We start from the raw sequence: 13,390 nt of genomic DNA, 5'->3' as shown, positions 1-13,390 counted from the left end.
GTTGCTGTTTGCACTAACTGATCACCTTGGCATCACAGCTTCTCTGTCGTGGAAATCCTGCTAGTTGCACTTCAAGCCAGTGGTATATGCACAGGCATTGTGCCAGGCAATCTTTTAAGAGAAATCTTATGGTTTGGGCTAGATCCTTGCATTTCAGTACATTCTGGAGGAAAACAATCCTGGACTGTCTGGAGCCAGCCTGTTTAATCAGCCCAGAATTACTCAAGCTTAAAATTCAGCTGACTTGCACAGCTTCTGGCCTGAGGATACTGAACAGGCGCAGCAAGGGACATCAGGCGATCTGGAAACCTCATCTGATAGATCACATGGTGCTGCCTCCCCACTTCTTTCCATGTGAGAACAGGAGACAATATGCCTTCAAACTGACCACCAACCATCGTATCAACCAAACCACCCTGCTAATATTGCTCTTCCAGGTAAGCAAGTGCTGTCACCATTCTGGGATCTCAAACTGTGAATGCAAAGGAGGGAAAGTGAGTGGGAGAACCTGTGAAGTGTGTGCACTGAATCTGAAATCCCACTGCCTCAAAAAGATGAGGGTGGGTGTCTGCCCTTCCAGAATGGCTCTGTTGAAGTTTAAAATCAGCCTAAATTATCTTGAGTATATAAATTACCCCCTGAGGTCTGAGAACAGAGCTTGGTTAGAAAAACAAGAGTGCTAACACGAATGCAAATCAAAAAGGGAGCTGCTCCTTGAGCTAATGAACACGTTTGACTTCAATACCAATGCTCTGCAGAAATACCACTTCATTTCCCCCAGTGTAATACTCAGAGGTGGTACAGGGATTGTGATGGGAAACAAACTGTGTGCTACGTGAATGCCCAAGTTATCTCTCTAACAGTGGTTTATTCTCACAACTCTGTGTTACAGTCTTGCTATCAAACTGCTGGAACTAATAGTGTGAGCCCGTGGCAGTTAAAGCAGTAGCAAGATGATTTTATTCCCACAGTGAGGTTAAATCAGGCTAGCCAAGTGGCTACAGAGAATTATACCTCTGCAAGAACCTTTCCCCACCCCACCCCCCCTTAAACTGTTTTGTTCATCTGCCAGTAACCACACGGATCTAAGGCTAAGGATATTGCTTTTCCCTTTAAGACATGGTAAAGAAATCTGGCTCTCATCTCTATACATGAAATAAGGCAAGTTGTACAGATGGTGGTTTGTCTTCAGCTGGTATTTTAAGAAAAGCCTGAAACAACTTATTTCTCCACAGGATCTTACCTCTCCCCAACAGAGTAGCAAGCTGCAAACTGATAATCGTTCAACACTTGCAGCACGTTCAAATACACAGTAAGCTAAATCACTGCTGTTCTTTTTGATGCTTGTCCTCCTGCCTCTTTTGATGCTAGCAACAAACTTAATCAAAATCAGACCCAAAGGACTGAAAAAGCTCAGAGTCCAGGCTTGTTTCCTGGAAACTGACAGTCAGCTGATCCATCCTGGAGATACTGCTTGCTGCGCCTGGCTCCATCCTCACATACTCCTGCAAGTCTGCCTGAAGCAGCACGCCAGGGCTCAGAGCCAGATTATTGTTAGTCATTCAGGAAAAGTGGCCAACACCATCCAGCTTGCACTGATCAGGACTCTGAAGGCAGTGGAAAGGTAAGCCTGATGGTTCTTGTGCCGTGATGCAGGCTCTTAGCAGCAGCACTGGAACAAAAGGGGAAACTTCCTCCCAAGAGATCCCACTGTTACCGTAGATAGTAATCAATTGCAGCAGAGAAAGCAGCAAATCCACCACAGCCGATAACTCCCGCCTTCAAACCAGCTGCAATGCAAAAAGGGTGGGAAAGAATGAGACAAAATAGGAAAGATCTTTTTCTTTTCAGTCAGTAACTAGCTTACGTTGTGCTGGCTTGAAAAGCTTACACCTGCAGGAACCCGGCAGTCTGCTACCATGGAACACTGGCACTCCCACTGCCCAAAGGGATGGGAGGAACCTGGCACACACCGGACCTAAAACTAGCACAGCACAATGGCTGAGCCCTTTGTTGCTATGTTTGCCCTCAAGGGACAGAAAACATCAGTGGCCATTGCTGATTTCAGTGTGCTCTGATGCGAACACTGCGAGTGGTTTGCTGTTGGACTAGGGAGGGATAAGAAGAGTCACTATTGCTTTGAAAGGATTAGATCCAGGACAGACACAACTTAACAAGCTCAATTAGAAGCACTTTCAAGAGCACTTTCCTTTGTGCTCTCTGGACAGTTTTTTTCTTAGGAGAGGTGAGAGAAGTTTGATCTTTCTGATGAGCAGAGCAGCTCTCTTCCTACTTGGGAGCTTTTTACAGATGTCGTTAGCACTCAGAGCTTCCCAAAGTCCCCATTAGTGCCTGCCAGACTAAATTCCCAGTGCTCCTGCTCTTTCATAGCTAAACAAAGCTGTCTGTTTGAATTGATACATGAGAAAGGAGGAAAGCATTTTCCTCTCTGCAAATTAACAGTTAATGCCAGTGAAATATATATACAAGCAGAGCTTTGCTAACACAAGAGCTGTAGCTTCAGAAGGTTGCTCAGTATGTATTTCTGGCTCCCTCCCCTCCTTCCCATCCACACAGAAGAGTGTGGATAGCTAACACTACTTCCTGCTTTTTCTTTCAAGTAAATTCTGTTGATTTTCCTCAAATCTCCCTGTCCTGTATGACCAAACCTCCCCTACCCACACATCCTTCAAGCTGACAGGAAAGTGACAGAGCAGTTCTGCCAGTCTGAAGTACACTCCCATACTGACATCACCATAACCCAATGCAAAGAGATTTTCAGTCTATGTTCTGTTTAAAAATACCACCTGCTGCATAACCAAATCAGTCTTATCACAGAAGCAGGCACTACCAACCTCTGAAGCCGATTGCTCCTCCAGTGATGCAGCCACTGATAACACTGTTCTTCCAGTCTGACTTTCCACGATACTGTGGAATTAGAAATGAGAGTCAACAAGTAAATATGTACTAAACACTCAGTGTCTGTACTAGCACCAAGAAAGATGGAATGACCTTCCAGCCCCTTTTCAGCTGAGGATGTTTTTCCCTCTATTCTCAGCAGATGGCCCCCTGCACACTCAAACAGAAGACTAGGAGGGCCAGAAGAAAGAACAGGTCACACGGAGAGGTAAGGCAAATCCATATGGTGCAATGCAGTGCTACAGCAAAGACTCTCAGGTGAGCTGCTCCAGCCCCTGGAGTACAATACTGTGCACTACAGCCAGCTCAGAGACTATAGCAGCACTATAACTACACAAGTGCAACACTGAGCCTGGCCACGCAGCCTGGTTCTCAGCACAGGTGATAACCACAGTATCCTGCTGACAAAGATGGAGTATTTCCACAGCCAGAGCAAAGATGTCTTTGTTCTGCTCCATTGTGCAAGCAGATAGACTTTTCTTCTTTTCTTCTACATGAGTTATGAAATAATTGTGTCTTTCAATTAAAAGGCAGGACTCAAATTCATAACAGGCTTGTTTTCCTGTTTAAGAAAATGAATTATAGATTCACCACTGATCTGCACAAGGTCACTTCTTGCTGTAGGGGCAAGATGAAAATAGGCCTATTACTTAAGAGCTTTGATCAGAGGATCCCTTTCTCCATATGGAGTTCTTAGAAGCCCAAATTACCATGTGGCAACTCAGTCTGATATTTTACAAAAACAACAAGCACTCGTAGCTAGGGTTTTAAAACTTTAAAAAGTTACTTTTCAAAATAACACCTATACTTGCCAACACATTCAGGACTTGAACTGAAGAGTACTTTGCTCTTCTTCAGTATGCGCTTCTGCTTGTTCTGTCAGAGAACAGCAGTTCTGAAAACAGGTCTCAAACCTGAAAAGCTCTGATGGTCAAGAAACAGAATACACTAGCCTACTCCACTGCCCTGTTACAAAGGAGATACACATACTTACTTGGATGTAGTAGAAGAGATTATTAGTGTACAAGAAAACGTTTCTTACTGCTTAAGAAGTTCTTACTCACAGATTCAACAACACATTCAGTGCAGGAGAACATGGCACCCACAATGGCGAAGTTCTTTGCATAGGATATGCCCCGCTGCCCCATATCTTGGAGGACCTCTTTTGCTGTTGGCGTGCGATACGGATCCTTGGGATCAAACCCAACATTGGTGTCGATGCCGGCTGTGAAGACACCAAAGGCACCTCCCAGAACAAACCCTGTAAAAGACAACCAGTAAGAAATTAACCTGGGCTGGATTCAAGCAGCACATTCCCTGCAGGCTCCAGAGAACCTCCACTCCTGCTGTCTGTCAATGCTGCATTGTGAAAGGAGAAGTTTAAGAGCACAAATGTCCTGTCTGGAAGCTGTTGCTGACAGGCTGTGCTCGGGAAAGGCTGTGAGCAACTCCTCCTTTACAACGAAAGCAGACAAATATCCCTCCCTGGAACCTGTGACACACACTGGAGGCTTAGATGAAGGAGAATTAAAACATGGGAGGCCCGTGCTGCAATTTCATCTCTACCCCCCCTTTCCCGACCCCATGGACCCCCGCAAGCTCCCCGCAGTCGGCCGCCCCGTCCCTCCATTCTCTCCTTGCCCCCCTCAGCCGCCCCACCGCACCTCCCACACAGGCCAGCGCCGCCTTGAAGGGGCAGCTCTCCATGACGCGCTCCACCATCTTCTGCTCCTCGCTCTTGGGCGGGATGGGGATTCCGCCGAACGTGGCAGGGTCCCAGGCGCGGGGCCGCCGCTGCTCGCCCACCAGGTGCTGCAGCAGCATGCTGTACTGCAGCGGCGGCCCCGGGGGAGGCTCCGGGCCGCCCGGAGCGGAGGACGGCGGCGCTGCGGCCATGCCCGGCCTCAGACACCGGCCACCGCCTGGGCACCGCGTCCCGGCCCACTCCGGCAGCAGCGGCGGCGGCGCGCGGAGGCTCACGGGAGTTGTAGTTCCGCTGAGGGCAGGTGCCGAACGCTATAGGAAGGTGGAGAACTACAACTCCCGAAAGGCACCGCGAAGCGCAGGGTGGGTATGGGCGGGTCGCGCGGCTTCTCACGGGATTGGTCCCTCGGTGCCGGGAGGACTACATTACCCGGCGTGCCGTGCGCCCTCCCCCTGGCGGCCGTTGGAGCTGCTGCAGGTGAGGTGAGGGCTCCGGTTGTCGGAGCATCTTCGGGAGCTGCGGCGGCAGCGGCAGGTGAGCGCGGCTCGGGCTCCGGTTCCGGCCGGGGTAGGCCGGCGGCCTCTCCCGGGGCAGCCCCATGCTGCGGGAGGCGGAGGTGCCGCAGTGCGGGGCTGAGTCCCTCTGCCCTGCTGAGGTGTGGGGAGCGATGGGAAGCTGTGGGGTGTCGCGGGGTCGGTGCTGTCCTCCCGCCGTCCTCCCCTCACCAGACTTCGGCTGCGCTGGTGTGTGGGGGGCAACAGGTCCGTGTGGGGAAGGTCGGCTGTAGACGTGTCCGTTGGGCAGACGGGATGAGGGTACCTGAGGCGCTGCTGGCTGAAGGTGTGGGGCGGCCGGAGCCCGCGGTTTGCCCCGACAGCCTTCGGGCGTCGTCTGAGGGGAGAGCTGAAGAGCCACATGGTAGCTCAGTCCCTAGCCCAGGCTCGGATGTGTTTCACTCAGGCTTGGTGGAAACGCTGGAGCATCAGGCCAGCGCAGGTGCCTTACTAAGGAAACCCTAGCTCCGGTGTAAAGCAGTTTTACTTTAGGACTTGTGTATCTCGAAAGGGCTTAGAGATAACCAGAATCTGTCTCTTTGTCACAAATGCACACTTAACTCGTGTCAAATCATATAGAAAGCTTGCCTCTTGGAAGCTGGTTCTGTTTGGTAATGAGACAAGAAATGTTGCTTTTGTACCCTCGGTAAACCAGGTGCCATGAGCATTAGAATACCTTCAGTGTGCTTTGCTTGGGTAACATTTTGTTCAACCTGTTTTACTTTCTTGTTCTTGTAGACTAAAACCAATGTTCTCTTTGGCTCGGCACAAGTTAGGATAGGTATGACTCAAACCCTGCTTTCTTGACTTCTTTTTTGGCTATTATTTAATTTAAATCTGAAAAGTTACTGTAGGTTTTTAAACTGCTGAGAAACAGCTGTGATGGTTTCAATGGGATGCTTTGAAGTAGCGTGTTTTAATAATGAAAAATTATTTAAAAGATTTAATAATTGTTTTTCGAACCATGCATTAAACATGGACACCCTGAAACCTTCCTGAAACACAGCTCTTTAGAGGTCCCAGAGTTATCCGTTTTCTTTGCTTTTATCCTTCGTGCTTTTGTCTTGTTTGTGTCTTAGTTCAGGACTGGGCAGGAAGGTTCAAACAACAATTTAAAACGATGGATTTTACCACTTCAAATATTTCATTACACAAAGTTCATTGCCAATAACTTTCCTCTTAAATTCCACTGCCCTCTACTGGCAGGACCAGCAGGATCCACCTGCCCACTGCTCTTCCCTTTCCACTTGCTTTTAACTCCTATTTTGTTTGTTCGGCTTCCTTTTTTTAAGGTCAGAAACCATTGAAAAGTATTCAGTTAACATCTACTGAAACAGTCTCTATACAAAGCAGAGAGGGTTGCTGGCAGGATGATCTCCCTAAGGAGCCCTGAACTTCAGATTTCAATCTTCTCCTTGATCCAAAATAACCTCATTGGGCTGATTTTGAAGTCCTACTGCAAAGCCTATTTTCCAAAGGCATAAAGGGAAACAAAAATATGTTGAATTTGGAGTCTGAGCACTAAGAGTACAAGTACAGCTGGAATACTCTTTTGACTCTTTTCTGTGTTCCTGGGATTTGGAGAAAATGCTGGGTTACTATTTATTTATAAAGATGATATAAAAAATATTGTGTAGCTACAATTACATAAAATGCTTATAAATATCCATATCTATAAATATATGTATATGTTATATTCCTCCCCTCACGTATTTTATCTCCTTATTTCTGCTTTGTGTTCTACATATGAATAAATACATGTGCTTGAGTATTTGAATAACATCTACGTGAGCAGACTTTTCATGTGGGTGAAATCTGAGGATTAAGGCTTGGAGAGAGGATCAGAGAGTTCAACACATCATTTGATAAATAAGTTATTCAAACGAAACTTTCAGCTGTTTCTTTACAAACCTGTGAGCCTTCATTATTGTGCGTGTGTGTAGCCAGCACATTTGATTCTCTTCCTTCACCAGGCTCCGACTGTCTGAACTCTGTCCCTGAAATCCCACTTTGTTCTTGGAGCTGTTGAGTCCAGTGTAAGAGCTTGAGGTAATTTTTAACCTTGCCTAGTCCCAGATGAAACATTTTTGTTTCATTTGAGTGTGCCTCTTCCTTGTGTGATGACAGCATTAAGTGCACATAATTGAGTTTTTCTTCTGCCTGCAATACACAATGTTCCAGTGTGCTCAGTGTCTGTTTCAGCAGAGGGCAGCACATGGGGATGTGAAATAATTGTGTTTCACTTGAACTTTACAGTGACTCAGTCTTCCTCCCACACTTCAATATTCTGCAGACAGGATAAACCTTGGAAATAATGGGGGTTTTGTCTGAAATCCTGTTTTTGCATATGTCTTACTTGTAGAGTTCCCAGGATTTGCATAGGCTTTGGCTGTCATTTTTTGGCATTGCTATTAAAAAGTTTTCATAGTCCTTAACTTTATTTTGTAGAACTGCCAGTTCCAGAGTCTCCTCTCAAGTGTGTGAAGGAGGAAGTCAACAGTAATTAGATTCAATCAATTTTTTTTCATTCATGTCTACCAATCTGCATCTTTTCCCCCTTACCAGAACTGTGATTATTTTGGGGAATGAGCGGAAGAGGGGGTAAAGTAACAGGTATTCTAATGAACAAAGGGAAAGCTTTCAGTTGTACCACAAGCAGAAGAAAGTCTGGCTGCTCTGCAGTTGCCTTTCCTCTTGTGTAGGAAAGGAAGTGTGCTGGGGCCTGCTGGGCTCCAATTCTGGCAGCAGCATTTAGTATTTCCATTCTGTAGCCTTCTCATCTATATCACGTTTGATGCCTTCTGACTTCTCATCCAGATTGTGAATGTAATGTTCGTTTTGTTTGTTCTTATTTAAAATATTTTAGGTTTGAGAGGGCATTGGAGAAGTTCTTTGTGAAATACACCTAAATTCAGTGAAGAAACCTTGCTTCTGTACTTCCCTTAGCTTACATGAATTTAACCAATATATGTTTGAGAATGCAGCTATGTTTTTGCTGAGGTTGCAAGGCTTTCCATTTTTGAGAATACCGGCACTATCATGGCAAAGAGCTGAAGTACTAAAACAAGGTCAGATTGTAGCTACCTCGCAGATATGTAAGAGTTAAAATTGAAAAGGCATCTTGACTTACTGTCAGGATGTTTTGTCTTTAGGTCAATAGAGAGACATTTCAATAAAGTCTCCTTTTAGGATCAGCAGATGTATTCCTTGTGTCTCTGTTCTGTACCTCAGAAGGAGCAGGATGTGGGTTTTCAAGATGAGTGTTTGATCCTGTCTGCTCTCTTTAACGTTTGATATCTCGAAGTGCGATTCCGTTTTGAATGTACGGTGGTTTCTTTGTACTTGTGCCACTTCAGCATGTTCCTTATGCTATTCACAATTTCCTTAATATTACACACACTTATGTTTTCACCTGCAAAATTTGAAATGCACGTGTAAATGCATGGGCTAAAAAAACCCCAACCTGTAGAAGTGTTCAGACATCATCATCTCCCAGGGATTTTAGCTGTTGCTATAGAAGCCTAAATTCTCTTTTGGGAGACCTTTCCAATATAAAGAAGTTGATACTGGAGGAAAGTTGTCATGGAAATATGCAGCAAAAAGAGAAAGGAAATCTCAATGTGATGACTCTTACATAGGCTTAGCCAGCTTGGTGATGTAGCTTTTTATCTAAGGGCTCTAATTCTGCAGATTCTCTTCATTACATTCCAATGGGCTGGAATGCTACAGGCTAAAACCTAAAGAGATAAATTATTTAACATTTACATAACCAAAGGTACTTCTTCAACTCACTGAGCTTCATATTTATTCACATTCAGGTTTCCTCACTTCATAATAACTTCTAAACAGTAGTATGACACTATTCTTTAGGCTACCCAGCCCTCCAGATGCAGAGGTAAAGTCCCTTTGGAGCTGGGTTTGAGTCCCATTACTGCAATGCAGCCACATCAGTTTCCAGGTGTCAGGCATTTGGGGTGGGTGCTGAGAGCAGTGTTTTCTACAGCCACCACCATTGTTTACCTGTTGGAAGGAACCCCTTCCAGGTGACGTTGGTAGGCTGGGGATTTTCCAGCAGCCTATTTCTAGTGTGGGATGAGCTATTAGGAATGGAAGCTCTAAAAAGATTTACAGACCTCCTGGTATTGAAATAAGGCTTCTGGAACTAATTTTAAAATGACTAAAAATAGTTTATTCTGCAGGCTTCTGTGCCATTCAGATTTGGACAGGAGTCCTTTGTGTCTGGCTAAATGGTTGTATAAGCAGATCCCTCTCCATCAATTTCTTGTCTACTTATACCATCACTAAGCCTTGTTGGTTCCCTGGTTTCAAGCTCTTTGTGTTTTTCTTACTAAAGCTTCCTGATACCTGATAGATGTGATTATGAGTGAGCTGCCTTTAAATATCTATTACTGGTGTCACCATGGTAACTGCTTTAAGAGTTTCCTGCTGGTAGAAGGTTTCCAGCTTTCCGAGATACAACAGGGCAAAATGCTTAAGCTGCTGTTCTCAATGAGATTCAATGAGGTTTGAATGAGATCACATGCAATCAAAGAGCTAAAAATGGCATATTTCTCATCTTTAATAATGACGAAAGGAGTATAGCTTGTTCTGGAGTCTGTACTTGGATCAGGGGACAGGTACATGAGCAGGGACACCCCAAGCTTTCCCTGGAGATCATGCTCTCACCTGCAAGCTCCTGCAGGAATAGAAGGATGTTGTTCTCTGTGACAGAGCCAACAGATAGCCTTTCTTTTGATCCTGTCAACAAATGAACTCATTAATTCTAATGACGGATGCAAAATAGTGATATTCCACTTGCCACATGAGCGGGCAGAGTTTCTGGTGATTCACTGTGGCGTAGAAAACATTGAGCTGGTCTGTGTATTCTCTCATTCCTCTGTATTTCCAAACTGCTACTTTTCTTGCTTTAGGCCTTTAGCTGCTGTGTTAGGAGGGCAATATCCAGAGTGACTTTTCCTGCTGTCCTTGATTTCCTAATCTTCCCTTTCTGTCACATGTACTTTCTTTCCCAGGTTACTGTTGCTTGGCCAATCCATCCCCTTTTGCCCTGTAATGACCGGTGTATCTATGGGCTTCTCTGCAAGATGCATTCGCTAATGTCCCTTGTGCTAACTGTCACCTCAGGGGATTGTTTTGCTTTCATTTCTTTATTTATGGTCAACAGGTCACAGACTCCATAGGATACTTCCTTTTCATGCAATCTGTTCTTTTGCTTCATTACCCTCCTATTTTAATATCTGCTGGAGATTTTAAGTTATCACTTGCCTTTATAGAAACTCGGAAAGCTAAGTACCTATCTTCTGTCTCTTTCCCACTTCATTAGCTGTTGCTGCTGCTTGTGGCATTTAGACTTTCCACCTTTCCATAATGGAGGCTTCTGTTCATTTAAAGAGCTGTTCAGTGTAGCTGTTTAGTACAAGAAAATGGGAGGCTGAGCTTATGGACCTTGAGGAGAAGTACAATTTGCATTTGCTTTATGTGCGCGGACAACAAACAGGACAGAGCCAGGAGTGCTGTGCTCTGTGATGGCAAGAGGATGAGTTCATGCTGATGAATGCTGATGTTTGTCCTTACCTACCTCATAGGCAACATGATTTACATACTAAGTTATCTTTACTAAGCTTGAAAAGGCTTATAATTGATTTTAGTTATAATCTTTATTATGTGCCAAATCTGGACTGAGGGTTTAAAGTCTGAAGTAATTATAATTACTAACCAAGAAATTTGAGGAAATAATTCTCATAAGAAAATCTTGAAAGCAGAACCTATATCTCAGAATAGAATTTACTTGTATTATGCCACTGCATGTTTCTTAATAGTAACTACAGAAACATAGTAGTTTCTGTAACACTGTGGTTAATACTGGGAGGATCTCAGTGTCTGGGTACTTCAGATTCCAGCTGCATGGTTAAATTTCTTAAGTGTGCTCTGTTGATTCAGAAGTGTAAGCAGCAGCAAACACGTTTGTTCATATGAGCTGTCTGGAAGCAAGGAATTGATGAACTTTAATTTAGATTCTCCCTTTTTTTCTGGATTTATGTTACCAAAGGCAAACTTTTATGCTCTGATTCTGGGTGTCTCTTGCAAAACTGCTGACTTACTAAATGGGAGCTAAACCAGACGGGCATTGTAGATCCTTACTAGCTTGAGCTAGTTTGTCAGTAATTTAGGTGCCTTAGTTTTCCTGCCTCTAAACTATATGAGCTGTTAAGTTACTGCAATGATTAGGTGATACTGTTCACGAAACCTATAAAAGAAGCAGGGATTAACAACTCAGATATTTCTATGTGAGGAACCAAACCTATTCTGAAATCCTGATCTACATTAGAGGGCTAGTTCATCTCCTGGGACTTGAACTCCTTGTGCTATCAGTTGTCTCTGTTAATTTGTTCTAGTTCTTGTTGCTGCTGGGCTCCCCATGGTGCTTTCTGTGCATCTAGGCATACCCCGCAGTTCTGCTTCCATTCAGGGGCTGTCAGCAGTTCCAGTGCACATCCCTCTGAAACAAAGCTGACAACTCAGGTCTTTCATTTGCATCACCCTGAAGCACACCGAAAAGTTCAAAGCAGTGGGGAATTTCACCACTATCCTATTGGGACTTCTTGATTCTAAGCAGCCTTCAGCACGTATCTTCTCCAGTCCTCAGTTTTCCAGCACAGCATTCCATTGTCGATGATCAGCAAAAATGTAATGAAATGGTTTTCTGTTTAGGGCTCCTTAGTGTTTGATGGATGCCTGGTGTAATTTCTTTCCCATTAGGGGATAAAATGCAGGCTTTTCCAGCATGCGATACCCCTGGACAATGAGCAAAAGGAGTGCGTAGGGTTGTGCAGTATTTTGCCTGTGTAGGTAGTAAAACCTTGCTGTTCTGCTTCAATATGGTAATTCTCTATGAATTGTTAATGATGCCACATTATAACCTATATACCCAAAAATAACAGTGAGGGATAATAAAGAATGAAGAATACTCCCTTTTGCTTAAGTCTTTCATTTGGTCATTGAAATAAAAGATTTCAGTTAAGAACACTGCAAGTCTTATCCTTTTAGGGAAGAACACTGAGTATTGCCTTTTCCACATATTTAGATCTCTGCATTTTGAATTGAAGGGTGACTGCAGGAAAGCTGCCCTTGCTTTATTGCTGTCTCTGATGCCAAAGTGCAGGTATTCAAAAACAGCAGAGGAAAATAAACTTTGGATAGAAGTGTGCAAAAGTGATCAGAGACTTTTATTCTAACTGCATGAAATACAATGACTATTCCTTCACCACAGATTTCCTTCCTCATTTTGTCTATTTCTGTGGCCTGGCTATTTTTTTTTTGGTAGCTAGATATCTGTTAACTCTTCAGTGTTCTACTTGGGAATAACAGAAATCCTGAGAAATGCTGGCTCCTCTTCCAGATTCTTACTTTTGAAACAGGCAGTTTCCTAAGTCTATTTTTGACTTAGTGACTGTTCCCTTGGAAATTTTCAAGTTGTTGTCTGGTCTTCTGAAATTTTGGCAATAGGCACCAGAGGAAGCTGTTTTTCTTGTCTCTTATAGCACTCCATGTTCCATAAAACATATTTGTCTCTTTCCAAATCTAATTCTTCTAGTCTCTTTAGCAACAAATATTTTCTCTAATTGCAGGTCAAAGCTGGTAGCTACAGACTGAGCTCCTCAGGTATATGGATGGGAACACAATACTGTGTAATAGCCCCTTAAGAACAGGGGAGAAAAGATCCAAGTTCTCCAAGTCTCCCTGATGGAGCCTTTTTGGCAGTAGTTTAGGAGTTCACTCTTTATATCCACCCATTCGGTCAGCATCATCTTGTGAACTGAACAGCAGTTGTTTTTGTCAGGATGGAAACTGGTGCCCCATGATTCATTCTGCAAATGTCCGCTCACTGCTTCAACTTCCTGACATCTGTAAGTGGGACTGAGAGAGTAAAGTTTGTAGCAGTTATGTATAAAAAGGAAGAAAGCACAGAGTAAACGATGTCCCAAAGCCATGGCCTGACTCCACTAATACCCACTGTCTGAAGTAGACTTTCCTTTGTAATTACTTTTGGTTTTATAACTCCAGACAGTAATGTTCTGAGCCTTATAACTGAATTAGAGACTCGCTTTAAGAAGACGTTGTTATTGACATAATAGTCTTGTTTATGGAATTTCTCTCCTCTGTAATTAAGGTTGTTGCATGCACAAAAGCA

General features: G+C 44.1%; 1 protein-coding gene across 1 annotated transcript; it reads right to left on the bottom strand.

The window, feature by feature from the left end:
* Positions 1–937: 937 nt before the first annotated feature.
* On the bottom strand, positions 938–4,853 carry TIMM22 (translocase of inner mitochondrial membrane 22). Its single transcript, XM_031043578.2, has 4 exons — positions 4,584–4,853; positions 3,984–4,180; positions 2,856–2,928; positions 938–1,790 (listed from the first exon to the last, which is right to left on the bottom strand). Exons 1-4 carry the CDS (start codon positions 4,813–4,815, stop codon positions 1,714–1,716), a joined length of 579 nt encoding a protein of 192 aa, XP_030899438.2. The 5' UTR covers positions 4,816–4,853; the 3' UTR covers positions 938–1,713.
* Between the last annotated feature and the right edge of the window lie 8,537 nt (positions 4,854–13,390).

The sequence above is a fragment of the Melopsittacus undulatus genome, chromosome 13 (assembly GCF_012275295.1).
Source record: "Melopsittacus undulatus isolate bMelUnd1 chromosome 13, bMelUnd1.mat.Z, whole genome shotgun sequence".
Lineage (NCBI taxonomy): Eukaryota > Metazoa > Chordata > Aves > Psittaciformes > Psittaculidae > Melopsittacus > Melopsittacus undulatus.
Note: the sequence above shows the minus strand (reverse complement) of the source record. Positions and strands in the feature narration are given on the sequence as shown.